Genomic DNA, 26,204 nt, shown 5'->3' with positions numbered 1-26,204 from the left:
AAATACCATACAATTTAGTAAATTTTGAGCGAGTTCACGCGAGTTTACGTGAGTTCAAGCTCGCGCCAGATCGCAACAACTCGGCTAAGTGGGACTGTGGGAGCCCTGCTTTAAATTTCCTTCGGGAGATTATGGCGGTGTCCGTGTGCTGCCTTCTATACACCCAAGCTTGCGCATCCTCAAAATGCTTATTGGACCCATTTTCGAAACGTTTCAGTCCTTTTGAACATTTCAAAAATTAGCTCTCTCTCTCTCTTTCTCTCTACCTCCCTCGCTCTTTCTCTTCTTTCATTCCCTTTTTTTTATTTTTTCCACGCTCTCTCTTTCCTTTTTTTGTAAGGCTACCAGGGGGGGGGGGGGGGGGATTGCACAGTCGATTCGGCCACCATCTGGACCCACCACCGATTTATACGTTGGCGACCTGATTACCTAGGGTAGCGCTTTCTTTTTCTTCTCCTTACTCTTTTTCTTTTCCTTTTCTTTTTACTCAACAACCCCCCCCCTCTCTCTCTCTCTCTCTCTTTTCATTTCTCTCTCCTTTCCCCTTTTCCCTATTTTTTTAACCGCCAAACAGGGGGCTGGGGATGAGTAATCCCCCCCCTCCATACCCAGTCCGCGACTAAGTAGTACTACTATAGTAGTAGTAGTAGTAGTAGTAGTAGTAGTAGTAGTAGTAGAAGTAGTGGTTGTCGTAGTACATGAGTAGATCACTCCAACGACAATTAATGACGACCGTCGACATGTCTCTAACAGTTCTGGGACACCTACCCCCTGGACATCCACCCCCCCCCCCCGGATAACCACCCCCAGTCAACTGCCCCCTAAGACAACTACCCTCTAGGACAACTACCCCCTAGCCAACCACCCTCTAGGACAACTACCCCCTGGAACAACTACCCCCGGATAACTAACCCCCGGACAACAACCCCCTAGGACAACTACCCCCGGACAACTGCCACCCGGACAAGTACCCAAATACAACTACCCCTACGACAACCATCCTCTACGACAACTACCCCCTCGACAACTATCCTAGTTGTATTTGTCCGGGGGTAGTTGTCCTAGGGGGTAGTTGTCCGGGGAGCAGTTGTCCTAGGGGGTAGTTGTCCTAGGGGTAGTTGTCTGGGGGTAGTTGTCCGGGGAGCAGTTGTCCTAGGGGGTAATTGTCCTAGGGGGTAGTTGTCTGGGGGCAGTTGACTGGGGCTGGTTATCCGTGGGGTGGATGTCAAGGGGGTAAGTGTCCGGATACGGTCTCAAAGGCTTTGATCCTAAGCTCTACCTGAAGTAATGTCAACCTGAGGTGGATCAGTCAAATAAAGCCAGGCATGTACTCGACCCTTGGTTCGCTTGAACTGGTCACGAGCAACGCAAGTGTACTTTCCTACATTTTCATCCCTTATATCTGTCAGATATAAGTTTCCTCCAACCTGCAAGATAAAAGAAACAAATAAATAGAACCACTTGAATGTATGGGAATACATCTTATATATAAGCCTTATTGAATTCATGAGAAGATCAGGGGCCCAAGTTTACTTAAATTAATTTTATTTATATATATATATATATATATTATTATTCACATCCTCGGAATATATTGTTTAATTCATAAAAATTATTTTATTTTATCGTAAACGCAATACACATCAGAAATTATTTAGTTCTTCTTGACGGCCGAAAAATTAGGACGGGCTTGAACATTTTTTCCTCTCATTTTCAAACGTAACGTTTGTTCACAAATGTCCGGAGCTTTTCTCGTTAACGGGGAACATCCAATATCCTCCAAATACGTCCATCTCTCTGACCGATCAATCGAAAGTCACTGTTTATGCAGAATCATGGGTTAACAAAAGATTTCAGCTGTGAGAACGTGGCCTTTTCCTCAATAAACAAATAATAAGAGCAATAATATAAGAGTTCCTATATATTGCGTTATTCCTTTGAAAAGGGTCTCAACACAGGAAAAGTAAGAAATGAATCATTTACTAAAGCAATTTTCATCAATAAATTTGGCTCATGAAGAATAAACCGGAATAACTTTTCTTTGAATAATGAGAACAAATTGAAAAATGACATTTTTTCAGTCTTTTTCATTAGCTAATATATTTCAACATTCTTGTATTCTTCCATACGATAGCAAGTTCATAACATTGATCCCAGTTCGAAAATTGTATACGCTTGTTATGCTTTATAATTCATTGATATTACCGTGTATAACATATTTCAATTTAGTATGGGCCACCAGCGCCAAAACCAACATCAACTCTATTTATAATTATAGCAAAAGAAAGCCCTTCGCATATGTACTGGTTCACCATATTTATCTCACACAAGTCCAATATTTTACCAACTGAAAACCCAAACAGTATGCGATATAAATTCGCTACAAAGTTTACTGATCATGTTTAAGTATTTAAATAGTATGCTGCCTTTTTTTCATCAATTTTCATCTAGTCAACCCGAAATTACTTATTGCCCATAGATCCATAAGACCATGGTCCTGACCTATGGAACTCTCTCCCAGAATCTATTAAATCATGTTGCATCCTCTACTCATTTAAGGCTAAAGTTAAAACGATGTTATTATCAGAATACTCAAGGTAGAATTTCTGTGTCAACTCTTCATTCTTTACCATGTCATCTCTTCTTTCATTCGAATCATTATCACCATCGTCATCATCATCATCATCATCATCATTATCATCATCATCATCATCATCATCATCATCATCTTCATCATCATCACCACCATCCTCATCTGCATCACCATCATCGAAATGTGTATATTCAATGACCTATCCGTTTCTGCTTAATAAATGAGTTAATATATTTCATGAGTTTTTGTCTGGGGACCCCAGTGGGCAACTGCCCTTAATTTAGAAAATTAGTAACTCACGATGAGCAGGTTTCCTTGTTCCAGCGGTTGCCCATCCTTCTCCCAGATGACACTCCATGTGTTTTCTTTGGGGGAGCACTGGAACTGATGACCGTCACTGATATTGACATACGCATTCACGGGAACGAACTCGAAGTAGCTTCGGGGGTCGAAAGCTGTCAGCAATGCAAATTAAGGCAATGAAGGAATTAAATGTAGGAACAGTGTATCTAAACATTGGCGTGGGGAGGGGGTTCGGAAATGTCCATGCAAAACCGATGATGATCCATGTAATTCAGCAAGAAAATCTTTTCCCGACCCTGTTTGTTATTCCGACAGACGTTATCATTTTGATTTATAAAATTGTATGATTTTAATATGTATCATATAAAAGTAGCTGTGATAATTCGTTTTCCTAATTGGACGTTTTGGGGTAGTGGCTCTCCATTTGCCCTTTACATTGCGCTTGTGCGAAGGAGGTAGAAATGAGACAATTCATACAATTGACTTCGTTTTGTTTGTTTGAACAATAAACTTAACTCTTAGTATTGACAAATAAACCAACCTGATACTTTATCATTATAAGGCAATCTATTCTACCAGGAACGATATTTGAAAAGAAGGAACTTACTTATACTGGCCTCTGATCTTATGCATAATTCCCTGTCCCCAGAGTATACAACGCATGAGTAGTTTCCTGCGTGTCGTTCATCGAAGCTTGGAATGATTAGTTGGTTGTATTGGTTGACGAAGATACCGTTCACAGCACCTTAGGGCGAATTTGATAGAAACCAACCATGTTATGTTATGTTTTTATGGTCTCGAATTACTTTGAAAATGTATCGCTATGTAACACCTTTACCAGATTGGCAGGGACGCAAGATAAACACATAGTACCTACTCACGCCGCCAAACGGACTCCATACTGACTCTCACTACCTAGAAAGACATTTAATTGTCTTTAAAATGTGATTCCTTCATGAAAATACATAGCGGTTTGTAATATCTTGTTTCCAAAAGATTGACGTTAATTTCAAAACGGATAAAAAAAAAAGCGTCTATAATCAGGCACGTAGCCACGGGGGGGGGGGGGGGGGGGGGGGGCACGTGCCCCCCTAAATTTTAAAGATCGATTGAACTTTTTTAGACCCCTTTTTTACCTCGATCGATTACATATATGTGCCCCCAAACATCAAACTCTGGCTACGTGCCTGTCTATAATTAATTTTCCACCCGGCACCCCTAGAGAATTTATAAAAACGCTGCACTAGACGACGAAACCTCTTCATATTTTGTGAATGTGTGTGGAAAGTGTGTATGTGTACATAGGAATTTATTGTCGTTGTAAAATTATCTGAGACTATTATTGTTACAATATTTCTTGCCCCTTGTTGAATTTTTCTCGGGCTTTCACTGGTCTGCTCCCCTCTCTTTCTCTCTCTCTCTCTCTCTCTCTCTCTCTCCCTCCCTCACTATTGTGGGGGTGTCTTTCCTCTTCGTTCTCGAATATTTAAACTTACGAAATAGTGTTTGCAATAATATTTTCGTTCGATTTATTTGTATCTAGTTAATTTAATCGAAATATACAATGCAAAATGTTACTATTCACTGATTCAATGCATGATTTTACTATTAGATTTGTTTTGGTTTATTGATCGGCTTCCCATGAGAAGACCGTAAGTGTCATGGACAATACAAGGCTCTTATCGACTTATGAGGAGAGCCGAAGATTTACTTTTTGTTTGCTATTTTGATATCAAAACTAAAAGTAAAATCATGCATTGAATCAGTGAATAGTAACATTTTGCACTGTATATTTCGATTAAATTAACTAGATACAAATAAATCGAACGAAAATATTATTGCAAACACTGTTTCGTAAGTTTGAATATTCGAGAACGAAAAGGAAAAACACCCCCACAATAGAGAGAGAGAGAGAGAGAGAGAGAGGGAGAGAAGCAGACCAGTGAAAGCCCAAATTGTTATTTAGGGTACGCATATGCTCGTTCCCTCTTTTTGAAAGCACCCCCCTATCTGAGGACTGCCAACATTTCCGAACCCCCTTTTCGCGGGCTTTTCGCGGGCTTTTCGCGGGCTTTTCGCGGGCTTTTCCTGCCTCGGAGACTCCCCTACATCAGGAAAATGCTCAATGTACCCCCCCCCCTAAATTCGGAATAATTTCTCAGGAGTCCAAAGAGATGAGAGAAAAAAGAAAAAAAAACCCTTTTTAAAGAAATCTCCGGGTGAAAAGTCAAAATAACCCTTTTGTACCATGTAACTAAACCTGAATTGTTTTTTTAATCGGTTTTTGATGATGTCCCCACCTGAATCCAACCTTTGCCCGTCTTTGAGCCATGTCAGGGTTACATCTTGGTCGCTGACCCGGCACCCCGGCTGGAATAGATCTCCTTCAGCTACTTCTAAATTCTGAGGTTCTTCAAGGAAAACCAGATCGGGATTACAAAATGGAACGGTTTGATTCCTAGCATCTGCAGAGGATAGATCATTAAAAGTGTTGATAAAAGATGTTAAAAAATATCACAATCATGCAAATATGATTCCTTGTCTTAGCCATTAATGCATTTTAATACTTGAACTTTACAACGGATCAAGGAAAGCCAGGTCGGGATTACAAGATGAAGCGGTTCGAGTCCCAGAATCTGCAGATGATAGATTATCAGAAACGAAATTTTGATTCTTTTTGTAGCCAAAAACATTTTTCCTTCAGCCAAATCTTTAGAAATCCAAGACGTTGCGTTATTTTTAATGTCAATGTATCATTTAAGGTATGACATATTAAAAGATGTCACATATTAACCGCGAAGCTGTGAAAGAGAAATCAGACAAGTAATTAATACAATTCTCTTTGTTTTGGTATGGCTTGCCAAAAGTTCACATTGTCACTGTATGCAAATCGTCAGGTATATCTTTGAAATTGAGGTCGCTATCTATGATTAGGGATTGAAAAACTAACCCCGTTCACAGCGTATGGGAATCCCAATCCATTCACCATGCTCGTCACATATTCTCCTGTTATCTCCTCCAATCTTCGTGTATCCTGCCATGCAGGAATATGTGCACATCTTGCCGGTGTTGTAAGGAGGAGAGCACGGTCCGGGGAGAGCGTGCGGTGGTGTTTCGAGTCGATGACACTGTATAGCTGAGGAGAAATGATGAAATCAAAATAAAACTAGACTTGAATTCGTCTCTTGACAAATTAGGTGATATGTAGTCGTAAATAATTTACATTTATTTTCACGATTTTCACGATTTCATATTATCTTATAAAATGCTCCGCTCAATTTGTCAAGTTTCAATTATCCAGGAAGAGAAGAGGACGGTGGATGAACTCAACAAAGATCTCATCAAGACAAAAAGAGAGGCCGATGAAAGTAGGAAAGGGAAAGAAAATGCTCTCAGGGAGAAGGTAACAACTTGAAGACCTTTCAATACCATTTGACTGCCTTTACCTAGATTTTTTAAAAAGCTTTTGACAGTGTCCCTCACACAGGGGCGTAAATCCCGGGGGATGGGGGGGGGCTGCATCCCCCCTGGTTTGAAGTAGGGGGGATGGCCTGTACAATCACCCCACCCTTGATATTACCAAAAAAAGAGAGGAAAAAAAGGAAGAAGAAGAAGAAAAAAATGTGATTGTTTCAATTGCAGCATAATGCATGAGAAATGAGTTATTTTGTATATGTATAGCCTACACGCGAGAGGGGGAAACTTAATTCAGATGAATAGGGCATATTAAGAGTCGAAAACGGTGCAACGAATCGTCTTCTTTCTATAATAATTAAATCAAACGTCTAACCTTATCACGCTTCGCGCGGGAAGGGGAAACTGAATTCAGACGAGAATTAAGAGTCGAAAACAGTACACTCAATTGTCTGCTTTCTCTAATAGTTTACGGAAATGTCAAGGCTTCCGCGCTTCGCGCGAGAGGGGGAAACTGAATTCAGATAAATAGGGCTTATTAAGGGTCGAAAAAGCAACGAATCGTCTTCTTCCTATAATAATTAAATCAAACGTCTAAGCTTTTCGCGCTTTGCGCAGGAAAGGGAAACTGAATTCAGACGGGAATTAAGAGTCGAGAACAGTACACCCAATCGTCTGCTTTCTCTAATAATTTAATGAAACGTCAAAACTTCCGCGCTTTGCGCGGGAGGGGTAAACCGAATTCAGACAAGGATTTAAAGTCGAAAATAGTACACTTAATCGTCTGCTCTCTCTAATAGTTTAAGGAAACGTCAAGGCTTCCGCGCTTCGCGCGAGAAGGGGAAACTGAATTCAGATAAATAGAGCTTATTAAGAGTCGAAAACGGTGCAACGAATCGTCTTCTTTCTATAATAATTAAATCAAACGTCTAAGCTTTTCGCGCTTCGCGCGGGAGGGGAAACTGAATTCAGACGAGAATTGAGAGTCGAGAACAGTACACCCAATCGTCCGCTTTCTCTTATAATTTAAGGAAACGTCAAGGCTTCCGCGCTTCGCGCGAGAGGGGGAAACTGAATTCAGATAAATAGGGCTCATTAAGAGTCGAAAACTGCGCAACGAATCGTCTTCTTTCTAAAATAATTAAATCAAACGTCAAGGCTTTTCGCGCTTCGCGCGGGAGGGGAAACTGAATTCAGACGAGAATTGAGAGTCGAGAACCGTACACCCAATCGTCTGCTTTCTCTAATAATTTAAGGAAACGCCAAGGCTTCCGCGCTTCGCGCGAGAGGGGGAAACTGAATTCAGATAAATAGGGCTTATTAAGAGTCGAAAACGGTACAACGAATCGTCTTCTTTCTATAATAATTAAATCAAACGTCAAGGCTTTTCGCGCTTCGCGCGGGAGGGGAAACTGAATTCAGACGAGAATTGAGAGTCGAGAACCGTACACCCAATCGTCTGCTTTCTCTAATAATTTAATGAAACGTCAAAACTTCCGCGCTTTGCGCTGGAGGGGTAAACCGAATTCAGACAAAGATTAAGAGTCGAGCACGGTTTAACAAATCGTCTACTTTCTTTTATAATTTAATGAAACGCCAAAAATTCCGCGCGTATGGGGGGGAGGGGGGAACTGAATTCAGACAAGGATTTACAGTCGAGAACGGTACAGCAAATCGTCTCCTTTTATAATAATTTAAAGAAACGCCAAAGCTTTCGCGCTTTGCGCGGGAGGGGGGAGGGGATTCATTCAGACAAGGGTTAACAGTAGAGAACGGGACAATAAATCGTCTTCTTTTACTAATAATTTAAGGAAACGTCTAAGCTGCCTATCACCCACACACCCTTAATGAGCGAGCGTGTGTGTGTGTGCGTGTGTGTGTGTGTGTGTGTGTTGTGTGTTTGTGCGTGCGCGATCGCGCGCGCTTGCGTAAATTAGTGTGGGCGTGTGCTCCTGCTAGTATGTGATGGCTATCGCCGATCATCTCCCCCCCCCCCCCCCCCCCCCCCCCCCCCCCCCTCGGTACGGATTTACGCCCCTGCCCTCACAAGATGCTGATTGCAAAGATTGAAGCGTATCGATGATTAGGGATTGAAAAACTAACCCCGTTCACAGCGTATGGGAATCCCAATCCATTCACCATGCTCGTCACATATTCTCCTGTTATCTCCTCCAATCTTCGTGTATCCTGCCATGCAGGAATATGTGCACATCTTGCCGGTGTTGTAAGGAGGAGAGCACGGTCCGGGGAGAGCGTGCGGTGGTGTTTCGAGTCGATGACACTGTATAGCTGAGGAGAAATGATGAAATCAAAATAAAACTTGACTTGAATTCGTCTCTTGACAAATTAGGTGATATGTAGTCGTAAATAATTTCGATTTATTTTCACGATTTTCACGATTTCATATTATCTTATAAAATGCTCCGCTCAATTTGTCAAGTTTCAATTATGTAGTATTGATCATTAACGATCTATACTAGATGGAGCGGGCCGCATCCTTCGATGACATGCAGAGATTGCTCCAGGAAGAGAAGAGGACGGTGGATGAACTCAACAAAGATCTCATCAAGACAAAAAGAGAGGCCGATGAAAGTAGGAAAGGGAAAGAAAATGCTCTCAGGGAGAAGGTAACAACTTGAAGACCTTTCAATACCATTTGACTGCCTTTACCTAGATTTTTTTTAAAAGCTTTTGACAGTGTCCCTCACACAGGGGCGTAAATCCCGGGGGATGGGGGGGGGCTGCATCCCCCCCCCCCTGGTTTGAAGTAGGGGGGGATGGCCTGTACAATCACCCCACCCCTGATATTACCAAAAAAAGAGAGGAAAAAAAAGGAAGAAGAAGAAGAAAAAAATGTGATTGTTTCAATTGCAGCATAATGCATGAGAAATGAGTTATTTTGTATATTTATAGCCTACACGCGAGAGGGGGAAACTTAATTCAGATGAATAGGGCTTATTAAGGGTCGAAAAAGCAACGAATCGTCTTCTTCCTATAATAATTAAATCAAACGTCTAAGCTTTTCGCGCTTTGCGCAGGAAAGGGAAACTGAATTCAGACGGGAATTAAGAGTCGAGAACAGTACACCCAATCGTCTGCTTTCTCTAATAATTTAATGAAACGTCAAAACTTCCGCGCTTTGCGCGGGAGGGGTAAACCGAATTCAGACAAGGATTTAAAGTCGAAAATAGTACACTTAATCGTCTGCTCTCTCTAATAGTTTAAGGAAACGTCAAGGCTTCCGCGCTTCGCGCGAGAAGGGGAAACTGAATTCAGATAAATAGAGATTATTAAGAGTCGAAAACGGTGCAACGAATCGTCTTCTTCCTATAATAATTAAATCAAACGTCTAAGCTTTTCGCGCTTCGCGCGGGAGGGGAAACTGAATTCAGACGAGAATTGAGAGTCGAGAACAGTACACCCAATCGTCCGCTTTCTCTTATAATTTAAGGAAACGTCAAGGCTTCCGCGCTTCGCGCGAGAGGGGGAAACTGAATTCAGATAAATAGGGCTCATTAAGAGTCGAAAACTGCGCAACGAATCGTCTTCTTTCTATAATAATTAAATCAAACGTCAAGGCTTTTCGCGCTTCGCGCGGGAGGGGAAACTGAATTCAGACGAGAATTGAGAGTCGAGAACCGTACACCCAATCGTCTGCTTTCTCTAATAATTTAAGGAAACGCCAAGGCTTCCGCGCTTCGCGCGAGAGGGGGAAACTGAATTCAGATAAATAGGGCTTATTAAGAGTCGAAAACGGTACAACGAATCGTCTTCTTTCTATAATAATTAAATCAAACGTCAAGGCTTTTCGCGCTTCGCGCGGGAGGGGAAACTGAATTCAGACGAGAATTGAGAGTCGAGAACCGTACACCCAATCGTCTGCTTTCTCTAATAATTTAATGAAACGTCAAAACTTCCGCGCTTTGCGCTGGAGGGGTAAACCGAATTCAGACAAAGATTAAGAGTCGAGCACGGTTTAACAAATCGTCTACTTTCTTTTATAATTTAATGAAACGCCAAAAATTCCGCGCGTATGGGGGGGAGGGGGGAACTGAATTCAGACAAGGATTTACAGTCGAGAACGGTACAGCAAATCGTCTCCTTTTTATAATAATTTAAAGAAACGCCAAAGCTTTCGCGCTTTGCGCGGGAGGGGGGAGGGGATTCATTCAGACAAGGGTTAACAGTAGAGAACGGGACAATAAATCGTCTTCTTTTACTAATAATTTAAGGAAACGTCTAAGCTGCCTATCACCCACACACCCTTAATGAGCGAGCGTGTGTGTGTGTGCGTGTGTGTGTGTGTGTGTGTGTGTGTGTTGTGTGTTTGTGCGTGCGCGATCGCGCGCGCTTGCGTAAATTAGTGTGGGCGTGTGCTTCTGCTAGTATGTGATGGCTATCGCCGATCATCTCCCCCCCCCCCCCCCCCTCCTCCTCGGTACGGATTTACGCCCCTGCCCTCACAAGATGCTGATTGCAAAGATTGAAGCGTATCGATGATTAGGGATTGAAAAACTAACCCCGTTCACAGCGTATGGGAATCCCAATCCATTCACCATGCTCGTCACATATTCTCCTGTTATCTCCTCCAATCTTCGTGTATCCTGCCATGCAGGAATATGTGCACATCTTGCCGGTGTTGTAAGGAGGAGAGCACGGTCCGGGGAGAGCGTGCGGTGGTGTTTCGAGTCGATGACACTGTATAGCTGAGGAGAAATGATGAAATCAAAATAAAACTAGACTTGAATTCGTCTCTTGACAAATTAGGTGATATGTAGTCGTAAATAATTTACATTTATTTTCACGATTTTCACGATTTCATATTATCTTATAAAATGCTCCGCTCAATTTGTCAAGTTTCAATTATGTAGTATTGATCATTAACGATCTATACTAGATGGAGCGGGCCGCATCCTTCGATGACATGCAGAGATTGCTCCAGGAAGAGAAGAGGACGGTGGATGAACTCAACAAAGATCTCATCAAGACAAAAAGAGAGGCCGATGAAAGTAGGAAAGGGAAAGAAAATGCTCTCAGGGAGAAGGTAACAACTTGAAGACCTTTCAATACCATTTGACTGCCTTTACCTAGATTTTTTTAAAAGCTTTTGACAGTGTCCCTCACACAGGGGCGTAAATCCCGGGGGGATGGGGGGGGGGGCTGCATCCCCCCCCTGGTTTGAAGTAGGGGGGATGGCCTGTACAATCACCCCACCCCTGATATTACCAAAAAAAAAGAGGAAAAAAAGGAAGAAGAAGAAGGAAAAAATGTGATTGTTTCAATTGCAGCATAATGCATGAGAAATGAGTTATTTTGTATATGTATAGCCTACACGCGAGAGGGGGAAACTTAATTCAGATGAATAGGGCTTATTAAGAGTCGAAAACGGTGCAACGAATCGTCTTCTTTCTATAATAATTAAATCAAACGTCTAACCTTATCACGCTTCGCGCGGGAAGGGGAAACTGAATTCAGACGAGAATTAAGAGTCGAAAACAGTACACTCAATTGTCTGCTTTCTCTAATAGTTTACGGAAATGTCAAGGCTTCCGCGCTTCGCGCGAGAGGGGGAAACTGAATTCAGATAATTAGGGCTTATTAAGAGTCGAAAACGGTGCAACGAATCGTCTTCTTCCTATAATAATTAAATCAAACGTCTAAGCTTTTCGCGCTTTGCGCAGGAAAGGGAAACTGAATTCAGACGGGAATTAAGAGTCGAGAACAGTACACCCAATCGTCTGCTTTCTCTAATAATTTAATGAAACGTCAAAACTTCCGCGCTTTGCGCTGGAGGGGTAAACCGAATTCAGACAAAGATTAAGAGTCGAGCACGGTTTAACAAATCGTCTACTTTCTCTTATAATTTAATGAAACGCCAAAAATTCCGCGCGTATGGGGGGGGGAGGGGGGGGGAACTGAATTCAGACAAGGATTTACAGTCGAGAACGGTACAGCAAATCGTCTCCTTTTTATAATAATTTAAAGAAACGCCAAAGCTTTCGCGCTTTGCGCGGGAGGGGGGAGGGGATTCATTCAGACAAGGGTTAACAGTAGAGAACGGGACAATAAATCGTCTTCTTTTACTAATAATTTAAGGAAACGTCTAAGCTGCCTATCACCCACACACCCTTAATGAGCGAGCGTGTGTGTGTGTGCGTGTGTGTGTGTGTGTGTGTTGTGTTTTGTGCGTGCGCGATCGCGCGCGCTTGCGTAAATTAGTGTGGGCGTGTGCTCCTGCTAGTATGTGATGGCTATCGCCGATCATCTCCCCCCCCCCCCACTCCTCGGTACGGATTTACGCCCCTGCCCTCACAAGATGCTGATTGCAAAGATTGAAGCGTATCGAATTAGAGGAAATTTCTCCAAGTGGATTAAAGCCCTATTGACAGGTAGAACTCAAAGAGTTAGAGTAGATGGAGCCCAATCATCATGGAAAATGTAACAAGTGTCATTCCGCAAGGGTCTGTGCTCGCCCCGATCTTGTTCCTCATCTATATTAACGACCTTCCTGTAGCAGTAAACTCTAGTGTTGCGCTGTTTGCCTATGACACCAAAGTATTTGAAAATGAAACGGGTACTGCGGATGTCAACAAATTGCAACATGATATTGATCCTCTGATGGAATGGTCAAAAAGATGGCAGCTACCTTTCAACGAATCCAAGTGCAAGTTGTTTAAGTTTTTTTTCTTTCAATCTCTTATGGTATGTTGTTTATATAATGTCTTTGTTTTCTGCAATGTATTCTATTTTTTGTAAATCTATGTATGTACAGGGCTCTTTTGTAAAGCAGGCCTTTGGCACTGAAAAGACTACCCTGTTTTTAAATAAAACCGAATAAATAAATAAGAAAATAAAGATTACCTAAGAATACACGCTCTTAAGCACGGTGAGTGGATTGGGAGGCACGGGACCCCATCCACCCACCCCCGAATCGTATTGCAAATGGGAAGGTGAGAGGTGTAAAAGAATGATATCGCTTCAAGTAAAAGGCCACCAACTATACCCAAGCAAAAACACTTGTGACCAATTAAATTTCTTTGAGACAAATGTGTGGTGTCCAACTTAGACTTTGGTCAAGGGTTACGCCTAATTATTTGATCTCGGTAACATTCTCAAGATAGTCACGTCCATGACAGATTTTCAAAATTTGGTTCTTAGTTTTATGTTTCGTTCCAAAGACCATCACATTATTTTTCTTTGCATTTATTTCTATATTATTTATTTCAAACCATTTACGCAGTAAATCATAATGTTTTTGTAGTTTCTTATGACTGCTTTTTAAATTGTTACCTTTACAAAATAGTGCCGTGTCATCAGTGTACAAAGCAATTTTGGTTTGTTTACTAAATTTCAAGTTACACAAATCATTAAGAAATAAGCAAAAAATGAGTGGGCCAAAAATAATAAATTATAATAATAATGATAATAATAATAAATTAAATTTATATAGCGCTTAATACAAAGTTTCTAAGCGCTTAACAAAAAATTTAATTAAAGTAATGTTAACCTACAAATTACAAGAATATAATACATGATACATTATTATAATAACAAATTCCTAATAACAATCATACAATAATAATAGTTAATATTTACATAACACTTTATAGTTAAACAAACAAGATATGATTACATTACATTACATATTAAACAGATAAGTCTTAAGTTTACTTTTGAATGTCTCTAAAATAAAGGCTTATGCCGAAAGGGTGGGTAGCGTCGCGTCGCGGCGCGTTGACTTGAACGCGACCATTAGCCCAAAGCCCCCCGGTTTGACCAAAAGGGTGCGTTGGGAGTGTCGTGTCGCGTCGAACGCGACTATTCTTCCAAAGCCTCCCCCCCCCCCCCGGTTTGGCCGAAAGGGTGCGTTGACTAGTCCACCACATCAGTCGTTTATAATAGAATTTACGGAATAGTAATATAAGTCGTTTAAATTCAAATAATCAAGATAGAAACAGATTCAAAATTAAATAAAACTAGTTTTTACGTAATCTTGCAAATCAGGCGTTTATAAAAATCACATCAATTAATGAATTCAATAAATATTTTTAAAAGGCCAAATGAAAATAATATCCATTTCTTTCTATGTATATAATTCTTTTTTGATGTAAACTAATCATGCTTAACGGTCTTTAAAAATGAAATAACAAATTAATAAATAAATAACGGAGTAGGCCTACCACCTTAATGGACCCTTTCGGGATAAGCGGGCGGGGGGGGGGGGGGGGGGGCTTTCTGAATTCCATACATAGAAAGAAATGGATATTATTTTTCGTTATTTTAATAAATAAACAACTGATATGCAAAACTAGGTAAACACTTTTATTAGACATTTTAGATATCATAGTAAATTATTTGATTTAGTTTCTTGCTTTTTATTGACTTAACTATTATAAACGCCTAATCTGTAAGACTACGTAAAACTAGTTTGATTTAATTATTTATCTGTTTCTATTTTGATTATTTGAATTTAAACGACTTAAATTTCTATTCCTTAAATTCTATTATAAACGACTGATGTGGAAGACTAGTCAACGCACCCTTTCGGCCAAACCGGGGGGGGGGGTGGCTTTGGACGAATGGTCGCGTTCAAGTCAACGCGCCGCGACGCGACGCTACCGACCCTTTCGGCATAAGCCCAAAATAGACCTTTGGGGTACACCAGAGTAAATCTGTAGAAAATTGCTTTGGACACCTTGAAATGAGACGCATTGTTGCCTATTCGTTAGGTATGAAGAGAACCAGTCTGATTCAACAGAATTAATACCATAATATTGGATTTTTAATAACAATATTTCGTGAGATATAACATCAAACGCCTTTTTGAGATCAAGGAATATCGCCCCTGTTATCAAACCACAGTCAATATTATTTAACAAGTAATCGGTTATTTCAATTAGACAAGTCGCAGTTGAATGCTTTGGGTGAAAACCCGATTGGCGCTGAGATAGCAGTTTGTATTCTTCAAGATACTCATGGGCATGGACTGACCATCTTTGACAGACAGAACAATAAAGAAATTGGCCTATAATTGACAATGGCACTTGTTTCACTACTTTTGGGTACTGGAATAATCTTGGCTCTTTTGAAATCACTTGGGAAGCATCCTGAGCTTAGAGATTTGTTAAAGACTATTGAAAGTGGTTCAGCTATAAAAAGGAGCAGCGATTTTCAATAATCTTGGATGTAAGTCATCCAGACCAACAGCTTTGTTAACATCAATTTTCCCAAGTTCTCTTTTTACAAACTCCGAGTCTATGCTTTTGAATTTAAACGTTGATTCAACCCTTGATAATGTATTCAAGGAATTAAAACTTTGTTGGTTAAGAGGGGAATGTCGTTTTCCAACACTAACAAACAATTCATTGAACGACTTTGCAATTTCTACCTTATCTGAAGTCATTTGAGTTCCTGTGTTAATATTCGGATTAACTGATAGCTTTTGCCTCGGGGGTAATTTTGTCAGGACTTTCCACGAATTTTGCAATTTGTTTGCACATTGTTGAAATTTTTTGCAAAAAAAGTCCCTTTTCAGCTTTTTATTTAAGATATTTACTTTATTTCTGAGATATTTATCTTTATTCCAAAGTTCATTGATTTCCTGACCTACTTCGGCTGATTTTTTAAGTTTGTCAAACTTTCTTTTATAATAGTCACGATCCCTAGATAGGGCCAGATATTCAGTTGTAATCCAGGGAGACCCATTCAGTTTCTTTCTTACTGTAACATGGGGAGCATGTTTATCAGCTAATGCCTTGAATGCTTCACTGAATTTATCCCAGCAATACTCTACGTCCTCTTCGGAGAAATAATAGATCATTCCATTGTATGTTACATAGGTCTTCGACAAAATCTTCGACGACAAAATGCCTAAACGATCTAAATGAAAAGATCGGGCTTAGCTTTTGGGGTATTATGTCCAAGGATCAAATAGACTAGGGAGTGGTCAAGTCCACTTGAAATTGTTCCAGATAGCATTGAACACAAACAACGTCAATTAAAGTACTGCTGAAAGGAGTTATTCTTGTTGGTTCTCGGATATGCTGAGTTAACTGAAAGGTGGAACAAAGTTCATGCACCTTGAAAGGGTATTTATATTCAGCATGTTGGAGTTAAATTCACCGAGGACTATAACATTATTTGTAAAAGAAAATACTTGGTCTAGGTTTGATAGGCTTGGCTCTTAAAATATACTTCAACAAATATAACTCAGGTATTTGGATAGATCCAGGTTTGTAAACCAATGTAGGACAGCGGAGAATGCCTATTATTATAACAGACGGAAATAGAGCAGAGTTTATAAGAATTTGAGTATAATTATCTTGTGCCACATTATGACAATGTCATTTTTCAAATGTCATTTTATCGTATTTTTTTTCTACTATAAAGGTAGTCCTGATAGTATGCCCAAAATTCCGTTTGTTGTAAATTACAGTCGATACACATATTGTTCTCTTTTATTTTAGTTACATGTATTTCAAATAGTTTTGAACGGTTGATTTAGATATTGACGAGAAGCGGTCAGTACTTACAAATTGAAATACAACTCCACCCACACACCCCGTCGCAATGACATCGCCTGTCTCCAGTACAACCCCCCTCAAGACGGTTCCTGCATCGGGTCTGACAATCCCGTCCGTAGATCTGGACCAAGCCTTTATGACGTTGACAATTTCTCGCTGATTTAGGACAAAATAATGAAAAAATAAATAAAATCTAGCCTTTTATATTAATACTCCAACCTTAACTGTGTTCTTATTCTTTATTCACCACCATCTGTTTTACATGATCTACATAATTGCGCGCAGGCGTCTGGGCTTTTTTAGGTGTGCCTCGCAAACTATTTCTATTGTAGAACAAAATATCATTTACCCCCTACTATTTATTTGGCCAATATTGTTTGAATTCCTTTAAAGTAATTCATAAAATATTGGCCAAATGAATAGTAGGGGGTACATTATATATGCATATTATGTCATTTCGTCTTTATTTCACAAACCATGATTAGACAAATATGTTATTAATATCACATAAAATACATAAATCTGGTGATATAGAAAGTACAAAATTGCATCGAACAATTATTAGATTGTTCAATGCAATTTCGTACTTTCTATACCACCAGATTTATGTATTATATGTTATATTAATAACACGTTTTTCTAATCATGGTTTGTGAAAAAAAGACGAAATGACATAATATGCATATATAATTTTATATACACCGTCGCTCATATAGTTTTACCTCAATTTATGGAATTATTTTGACAATGATTTATTCCTAATAGATTGAGATAATAGTATACATTCTCAGATTTTAATGAATAATAATTTGGCAGTGTTTGTTTAGCGTGTCTGCTGAAGCATGTGTAAGCTACTATGCTTATCAAATAAAAAAAAACAGAAAATGCAATACATTTATTGAATTTGCCCCGGTCCCCAACATATTTTTTTTTCTGTGTGACCATGCCTTGAGCCATAATGCATGGTCGTACAGAGGATTTTTTTTATGTTGGGTACCGGGAAAAATTCAATGAATTGTTGAAAATTTATTGCATTTTCTGTTTTTTTTTTTTTTTTTTTTTTTTTTGGAGGGGGGGGGGTACTGCCCCCTACCCAAGTCCCCGCTGCGTACAGTCATGGTTCAGTGGCAAAGTAATGGCCTCGTAACTGTGAGCCCCCAGGATCAAAACCGTGTCGATGTGCCATATTAGTGCCCTTTTGTGGGGCATTAATCCTCATTACTGTCATTTATGACTTAAGGGCGTAGGTCCCCTAGTTGATAAGCATAGTAGCATACACATGCTTTAGCAGTCACGCAAAACAAACACTGGCAAATTATTATTCAATAAAATCTGAGAATGTATACTATTATCTAGATCTATTAGGATTAAATCATTGTCAAAATAATTCCTTAATTGGGGTAAAAAAAAATATTCGAACTATATGAGCGACAGTGTATATATATATTTACCGTGATCTAAGATCCACACACTTGGTTTAAGCCCTTTCAAAAATTCCTCATTCTTACTCATACTTAACGAAATGACGGACATCTCCTGCAATAGTGACTCTACAACATAATTGAGCCAAGCCCTTGTCCAGAGTAACTTGATGCACCCAGGAGTACTTAAGCCATGGTATCATCCGACCCGCGTGGGCGTAGGGAGGGGTCCACGTAGAGATTGGGGGGGGGGGGGGGGACGTGGACTGTGCGCACTAATCAAGTGATTTGAAGCTACGTACCTGACCTCCGCGCGCCTTCATTTTCCTACGTGGAGAAAAAATGGACATGGATTTATGGCGGCTATCGCATAGCTGGTGCGTGGCTGGTGCATGGCTGGTGCGTAGGGGGCCTGTGGGGGTACATGGGTATAGTACTTGCAACTTTTCTTCGTTATTTGCAGGGTATACAAGTTACAGAAAAGGATTTGTGCACCAGTCTTCGTTTTATCGGACCTATTTAGTCCACCGTACCACGTACTGCCCATGAGAACACCTCGAAAAAATGAGTTTTCTACGTGGACCGGACGCAGGTGATCATGTGACCACTCCGAGGTCAAATTTGCCCATGTAGAAAAAAATGGCCACATTTAAAAATGTACTGCCCTACGTGGGTCGGATGAGACCATGGCTTGACAAACACGTCCGCAACGGGGATCAAGCCCTTGTCCAGACTTTCATGCTCTACGTACAAACATGCATGTCTGTCGTGATGGGCCACGTCCATGTCAGACTTTCACGATCTTCCTACGAACACGTCCGCAACTGGTACAATGCCCCTACCTAGACTTTCATGATCTACTTACGAACATGTCTGCATCGGGGCAACGGTCCTGTCCACGATCCATTGGTGCATGTTGTTCTCTCAAAAGCCGTGGGCACGATCTGATACAAGACACCACACTCGATAAGTGCAACAGTCCCTTCAGGGTGAGGTGCTAAACCTTCCGGTTCATACGTGAATTCCGCAAAATCAATCTCATTGATGTTATCGCAGCTCGATGATACCCCTGATTAAGACAGGATTAAGCAGATAATAATTAATAGCGCATTTCATCAGTATTTCCCAGCTTATGCCGAAAGGGTGGGTAGCGTCGCGTCGCGTTGACTTGAACGCGACCATTCGTCCAAAGCCCCCCCCCCCCGGTTTTGCCGAAAGGGTGCGTTGACTAGTCTTCCACATCACTCGTTTATAATAGAAATTAAGGAATAGAATTTAAGTTGTTTTAACTAAAATAATCAAAATAGAAACAGATTAAAAATTAAATAAAACTTTCGGCACAACGGGGGGGGGGGGGGGCTTTGGACGAATGGTCGCGTTCAAGTCAACGCGACGCAACGCGAAGCTACCCACTCTTTCGGCATAAGCCATATGTCCCTGTATGCGCTGCAAAGATAGTAATCAAAGAGTGAGATTTACATGTACACCATCAGTACCACCATCACCATCACCACCATCACCACCACCATCATCATCACCATTCCGACTACGTACACTATCATCACCACCACCTTTAAAACAACTACAACCATCAACATCACCACCATAACCACTACCAACTTCACCATCAGCACTATACCACTATACGATAGTGTTGGTAATTTCATGGATTTAATGGAAATTATAATATTTATTTCGTGGAATCCATATGGCCCCCTGTATACAGTGCGTCCCAGAAAAAACGAAACTGAGAATTATCGATGTTTTATCATAATTTAGTCACATTTATAATTAATAAATGACACATTTTTAGAAAAGCTTAGATCCTCTTCTTCATTTGATGCAACTCATTCGATGCATTTGAAGAGAGGAAACCAAAAAGTCATTTGGAGGACGGTATCTGAATTTCAAAAAGAAAATCACATTTATAGAAAGTTGAGTTTCTGGCCTTTCATGTGACATCTCAATCAGGAAAAATGAGCAAGGAATGACAGACAACGTTCTGTTTGTTTGAAGTAGTGCTTGCATTTCCATAACTTTATCAAACGAATTCGTTTTTACTGGCTGACTGTTGTAGCAGCAAGCAGAATTGACAAAGGCTTAACTCCGTTTCGTTGACAATCAGCCATGCATGAAGTCTTTCGTCTACGGCTGATTGTCAACGAAACGGAGTTAAGTCTTTTGTTAATTTCGTTATGATAAAACATCGATGAATCTCGGTTTCGTTTTTTTCTGGGACGCACTGTTTATACGGCATATTAGACATGGAATGAGGGACGGGGTGCGCATGCTCAAAATGTATGAACTAATATGCAATTGGCCACGTCGTATGGTATAAGTCTTAAAAAGATCGTAATAACCCACTTACCGCCACTGTTTAACAGGCAAAGAAACAGTCCTATGAACAGGACAATATAGTGAGAACTCTTTTCCTCCATTGCTCGTCAATCTACTGGACTCTTGATCCGATACCACCTTTCAAGTTCCACTTGTAAAGAAAGGAACTGTATTTATAAATGTTCAGAATGGGCGTGGTCACGCTCTGAACGGTGCTCGAAGATTGAGAGTGCTGATTGGATGAATATCATAGGAGAATGTGTCAATCAAAATACGGGGAATCATATGTTGTCATATATCGTTATATCACTATGATGTATTGCTTTATTTCCATGCATTGGTTTGAAGTGCTTAAAGAGGAGGTTCGTTGATTTTAAAAACTAACTTTTTTGTCATTATTGCAAAGGTGAACATTTGATTGAACAAGGTTGTCAAAATTAAATACTTGGAAAGATTTGAAGTAATGATTATTATCAATTACAAAACATTTAAATACAGCCCCGGCATAGCACCTGAAGAGCTCTCTGAACGCTGTTGAGATGTGTGACGTCAAATGTTCAGGCACGTAGCCAGGGGAGGGGGGGGGGGCACGGAGGGGCACGTGCCCCTAACAAATTTCCAAGATCGGTTGAACTTTTTTAGACCCCTCCCCAGGACGTCGATCGATGTATGTGCCCCTCCCCCCCCCCCCGAAAAAAAAAAAAAACATCAAACTCTTGTGAGCAAACATTTTTTGCACAAGCAGACGATGTTCCATGACATCCCACACATTTTCACTGCCTGTTTTGTCATCTTTAATTCAGCTATTTCGCTTACTTCACTACCATCAGGCTAAATGTTTAATCTGTTTCCTCCCTCTAAGCCCCACGCATGGTATTATTTTGATGAAAATGCAGCGATAAAAAAGAAAGAATCTATCGCTTGTAAAGGCCCGGTCACACATAGGGGACGCATGGGGGACGCACAGCCAGTGCATTGGAAATTTGTGATTTTGTCGTTCGTTACTCGTTCGTTGAGCGCGCTGGACCAATGCTGGACCAACGCTATGCACTCGTCGTCATTGGCTGTGTGCGTCAGGATTTTTTGAGCATGCTCAGGAGTGTGGGCGGAGCTCGACGCATATGTATAAGCCGGAAGAACGCCAGGAATGCGCGGAGCGTACTAAACCAACGCCAGACATACGCGGAGTAAACGCCCTGTATACGCGCAGCGCGCTGGCAACACGCTGTGCATTTGGTGTCAACTCGCTAGCTTCTCCCAAATCCTGACAAAAGTCGGGCTTACGACTTTTTTCCGATTTTCAATGCACCGGTCGTGCGTTCCCCATGCGCCCCTATGTGTGATCGGGCCTTAAAGGCCCGGTCATACTTTTGATAGGATTTGCGAGAAGCTAGCGAGCTGACACCGAATGCATAGCGTATTGCTAGCGCACTGTGCGTATACAGGGTGTGTGCTCCACTTATGTCTGGCGTTGGTCTGGCGTTGGTCTAGCGCGCTCCGCGCATGTCTGGCGTCCTGTTAGCGCGTACATTCATGTGTCGAGCTCCGCGCACACTTTTGAGCATGCTTAAAAAATCCCGACATACACAGCGAATGACAACGAATCCATCGCGAACTATGTGTTTAGATAACATTCCTCTTCGTTTAAGTTAGTTAAGTTTTATTGACTAATTATTGTGATGTTCTCTTTATTGACGTGCTGCTTCCTCTTCAGATTTCCAATTTCGTTTTAATTGTTGATGTAATGATCTTCCATACGGTAGTGGATTCCGGAGAGGATTACACGTAACACTACTAAAGACAGACCTCTACTACTAGTACGCACACGACCACTATTAGTCTGTAAATCACGACACCTTTTTTAAAAAAAAGCCCGAATCTTTGCCGCAGAAAAAAATAACGCGTCCGGGGTTGGTCCAGCGCGCTCGCCGAACGAGTAACGAATGATGACGCACACCTAGCGAACGACAAAGCACTGGCCAAAATTGCAAATTCCCAATGCGCTGGCCGTGCGTCCCCCATGCGTCCCCCCTGTTTGACCTGGCCTTTGACAAAGTAACACGCCATTGTATTTTCAGTCGGGCAGAACTGATAATAGCATTTTATTGTGAAGAGGACAAGATGTGAAAGAAATTTAAGACTTTCAAGTAGAAATGAATAAGCCTACATGTATATTAGGTGTATCAATTATTTGATACTTTCTCAGTTTGATTTTATACATCTGCTATGAAAGGGTCGTTACAAGCAAGTTTTTTGGTGTTTCTTTGCTTTGTATGATCCCGCCACTTTCATTTTCAATTTGTCATTGATTTTTATAAGTGTTGATTTTACAATGGATAGAGACGATTTGAGTTAATTGAACAGTGGGATTTAATACAAAAAAAACGACATTCTAACTTTCCCTTTCTTCTCAAGTTGCATGCTTATTACGGGCACAATGCCAGGATTCACTACCGGGGAGATTGTAATCTCTTCCTAACTCAATAACAGGATAACGAGAAGTCTGTTGTTTTCACGAGGGCTTCAGAATCGCAGGCTCTTGATTTCTTTCCGGGAAGCAAGGCCTATTTATATTACGGACTTGAGTGTAATAAAAATAAACCAAAGGGGGCATTTCTTCCGTGGAGAATTTTGAAAAGTGAGGAGCAAACTAAACCAAACATCAGAACAGAAATAGTCATATCAAAGTCTGGCAGCTATACTTATTGAATAAAGATAATATAGAGGAGATTTGGGCAAAGAAAAGGAGAGGGAGAGGAGAGAGAAATAGAAAGAGAAAGGGGAGAAGCAGAAAGGGGGAGAGAAAGAGAGAGAGAGAGAGAGAGGGGAGGCAAAGGGGGAGAAAGAGAAAAAGAGAAAGAGAAGAGGAGATATAGAGAATGAGCAGGGAGATGAGAGAGAGAGAGAGAGAGAGATAGAGAGAGGGGTGGGGTTAGGGCGAGGAGGACAATAGCGAGAATATACATGTGGCGATTCATGCATAAGGGTTGAATAAACAACTTTTCATAACTATTTGTATAACGATTCAATGATAGCAATTATATCATATCAGTTTCATTCTAATTACCCCTATTTGACATTTATAATGAAGTGGACTGGTTTAATTGCCCACCCCCAACCCAACCCTCTCACCCATACTTGTGAGGGATGTAAAACCGAACAGCTAATATGGGGGTTTTCCCGTTTAAAAAAATTGTTTTGTTGACCTATGTAACCCGGGATATCCTTTGTACTTCGGATATTTCACTGGCACGCATCTGTGCCATACCATAACAAAAATTTGATTGTTAAAACCTGGTGCAATATTATGCAGAATCGTGTAACGAGATCTATGTGAACATTAAGGTATTTGGTAAATTGAAGTGAGCATCACTTCTTAATTGATAATTTTGTTTTTGTCCCTCTGTTATACTTAAAGCAAAAGCATGCCTTTGTACAATCATTTGATTTGATTTGAGTTTAATAATTCATTTCTCCTCATTTTCTTTTTTCAAAATTACAAAATATTTACAACATAATCATTATAATAAACAAATATATATTTAATACATCATCAAAATCAAGTACTTAAATTGTATCATTACCATAAAGCAATCATGAAGAAGGATTTCCACATAAGCTAAAGGCCTGGTCACACATTGGGGACGCATGGGAGACGCACGGCCAACGCATTAGAAATTTGCAATCTTGGCCAGTGCATTGTCGTTCGCTAAGTGTGCGTTATCATTCGTTACTCGTTCGTTGAGCATACTGGACCAACGCTGCAGGCCCAACAAATGAAAAGGTTAAATTCCAACGGCATTTGAAAGATAATACTAATTTAGAACTCCCTAAAAAAAGGGGGGCTTGAAAATGTCTTTAAATGGGAAAATAACGACTATTAGTTATCGAATCGACTTAAGAGCTATAGAGCTAAATAGTCTGATTTCTAGACCCTTTCACCGAATGGTTTTACGTTTCGTGCTACACAAAGATTCCATCACTTTAATTTTGGCCATTACAAGTAGTGGGTTGTTGATGTAGACAAATACTCATTAACCTGTTACAGCTCATTTTATGTATGTTATTATCAAAGAAAGAACACGTCAGTTAGTCACTCAACAGTGTCTGACAGTGAAGTCTATAAGATAAACGAGTTTCCTTGCATACTTTGAATACTAGGACAATGCTAATGTTTAAATTTCACAGATAGGACATACATGACATATCAATAATTCCTGCAAAGTTCTACAGAATTTGATGTTGGCTGCAGAAGGAACATAGTATCTTTAATCTGCAAGCACAGGCTCTAATTTAGCACTTAATCCCGACTTCTAAATCCTTGAGCCATGTCAGAAGCGACTCAAGTACATGGTCTATTGTAGTCTCATATTGCAGACACTGTTACACACAACGACTGACAAGGGTTAGCGATTGCAAACCATTAATAGACAAATTAAAGGAACATGTCATCGTGTATTTTTTTTCTCTCTCTCTCTCCCCATTCGCCCTAAAACACACACACATGCACGCACATGCCAGATATAACTCTTGTCACTTTTTAGAGTATTAATAAGATAAAAGGAGACCAAACATAACCGCAATGAGAAGGATGAGAGAGAAAATGAGTGGTGTAGGAAAAGGAGGAGAGACAACGATAGGACACTTATAAAAAAAAGGGGGGGTAGAAATGCGGAAGTGTTTGTAGGTACTACAAGATAGCGAGGGAGTAAGGGAGAGCATGGCATAACTGCGGATTGGGTTAAAGGTAAAGACCAGTTTGGGAAACGCCCCTCTCTCAAAAAAATGAAATGTAAGTTCTTATTACCAATCATGTGAAAGAATTTGTTTTGACAAATACGTGATGATACAAATTTTGCCGGGAAACCGCCTACTATTACTAGTTGATATATTTGGTAAATTATTATATTTATCCGGACTGGATGGATTAGGGTATATAGTCCCATATACACTGTTGGTCATAATGGTGGAATAATTTTTTTACCCCAATTCATGGAATGATTTTGACAATGATTTATTTCTAATACATCCAGATAATAGTATACATTCTCAGATTTTATTGAATAATAATTTGTGAGTGTTTGTTTTGCGTGACTGCTAAAGCATTTGTGTGCTACTAGGCTAATCAGCTAGGGGACCTACGTCATTAAGTCATAATTGACAGTAATGATGATTAATGCCTGACAAAAGGGCGCTAATATAGCTGATCGACACGATTTTGCTCCTGGGGCCTCATAGTAACGAGGCCATCGCTTAGCCACTGAATCAGGACTGTACGCAGCAGGTTTTTATTAGTTTACGGGATGGAGGGGGTAGCTATAAGTTAAACAAATGAATCATATGATTTGTGATACATAGTGGATTCAGTCGAAAAATTCAATACTTTGACGGTTAATCAATTTTTCGATTTATACTGTTTGCCTAAATGTGTAATGGTATAAATCCCAGGAAATAATGTCGGTAATAAGAGTGCATTGATGAGCATTAACCAAAATCTTTCTATCGCTAGGTTTTTTTCTTTAGAATGTATTTTCGGTATTTACATTTCCAATGTTCTTTACAGGAAGCCATTAGACGTTCATCGAATATACAGCCATGAACCCATAAGCAAAC

The 26,204-nt window shown here is 40.4% G+C and overlaps 1 protein-coding gene and 1 non-coding gene across 2 annotated transcripts; both read right to left on the bottom strand.

The window, feature by feature from the left end:
• Nucleotides 1-1,285: 1,285 nt before the first annotated feature.
• Nucleotides 1,286-3,620, bottom strand: LOC100891126. Its single transcript, XR_004064411.1, has 3 exons — nucleotides 3,504-3,620; nucleotides 2,894-3,048; nucleotides 1,286-1,427 (listed from the first exon to the last, which is right to left on the bottom strand). It is a non-coding gene; the product is annotated as an uncharacterized LOC100891126 (transcript).
• Nucleotides 3,621-5,470: 1,850 nt separating this feature from the next.
• Nucleotides 5,471-20,788, bottom strand: LOC115918216 (CUB and sushi domain-containing protein 3-like). Its single transcript, XM_030987534.1, has 7 exons — nucleotides 20,623-20,788; nucleotides 19,120-19,323; nucleotides 16,843-16,989; nucleotides 10,831-11,016; nucleotides 8,414-8,599; nucleotides 5,847-6,032; nucleotides 5,471-5,532 (listed from the first exon to the last, which is right to left on the bottom strand). Exons 1-7 carry the CDS (start codon nucleotides 20,690-20,692, stop codon nucleotides 5,471-5,473), a joined length of 1,041 nt encoding a protein of 346 aa, XP_030843394.1. The 5' UTR covers nucleotides 20,693-20,788.
• Nucleotides 20,789-26,204: the final 5,416 nt, after the last annotated feature.

This window comes from Strongylocentrotus purpuratus, unplaced genomic scaffold (genome assembly GCF_000002235.5).
Source record: "Strongylocentrotus purpuratus isolate Spur 01 unplaced genomic scaffold, Spur_5.0 spur5_scaffold_16, whole genome shotgun sequence".
NCBI lineage: Eukaryota > Metazoa > Echinodermata > Echinoidea > Camarodonta > Strongylocentrotidae > Strongylocentrotus > Strongylocentrotus purpuratus.
Note: the sequence above shows the minus strand (reverse complement) of the source record. Positions and strands in the feature narration are given on the sequence as shown.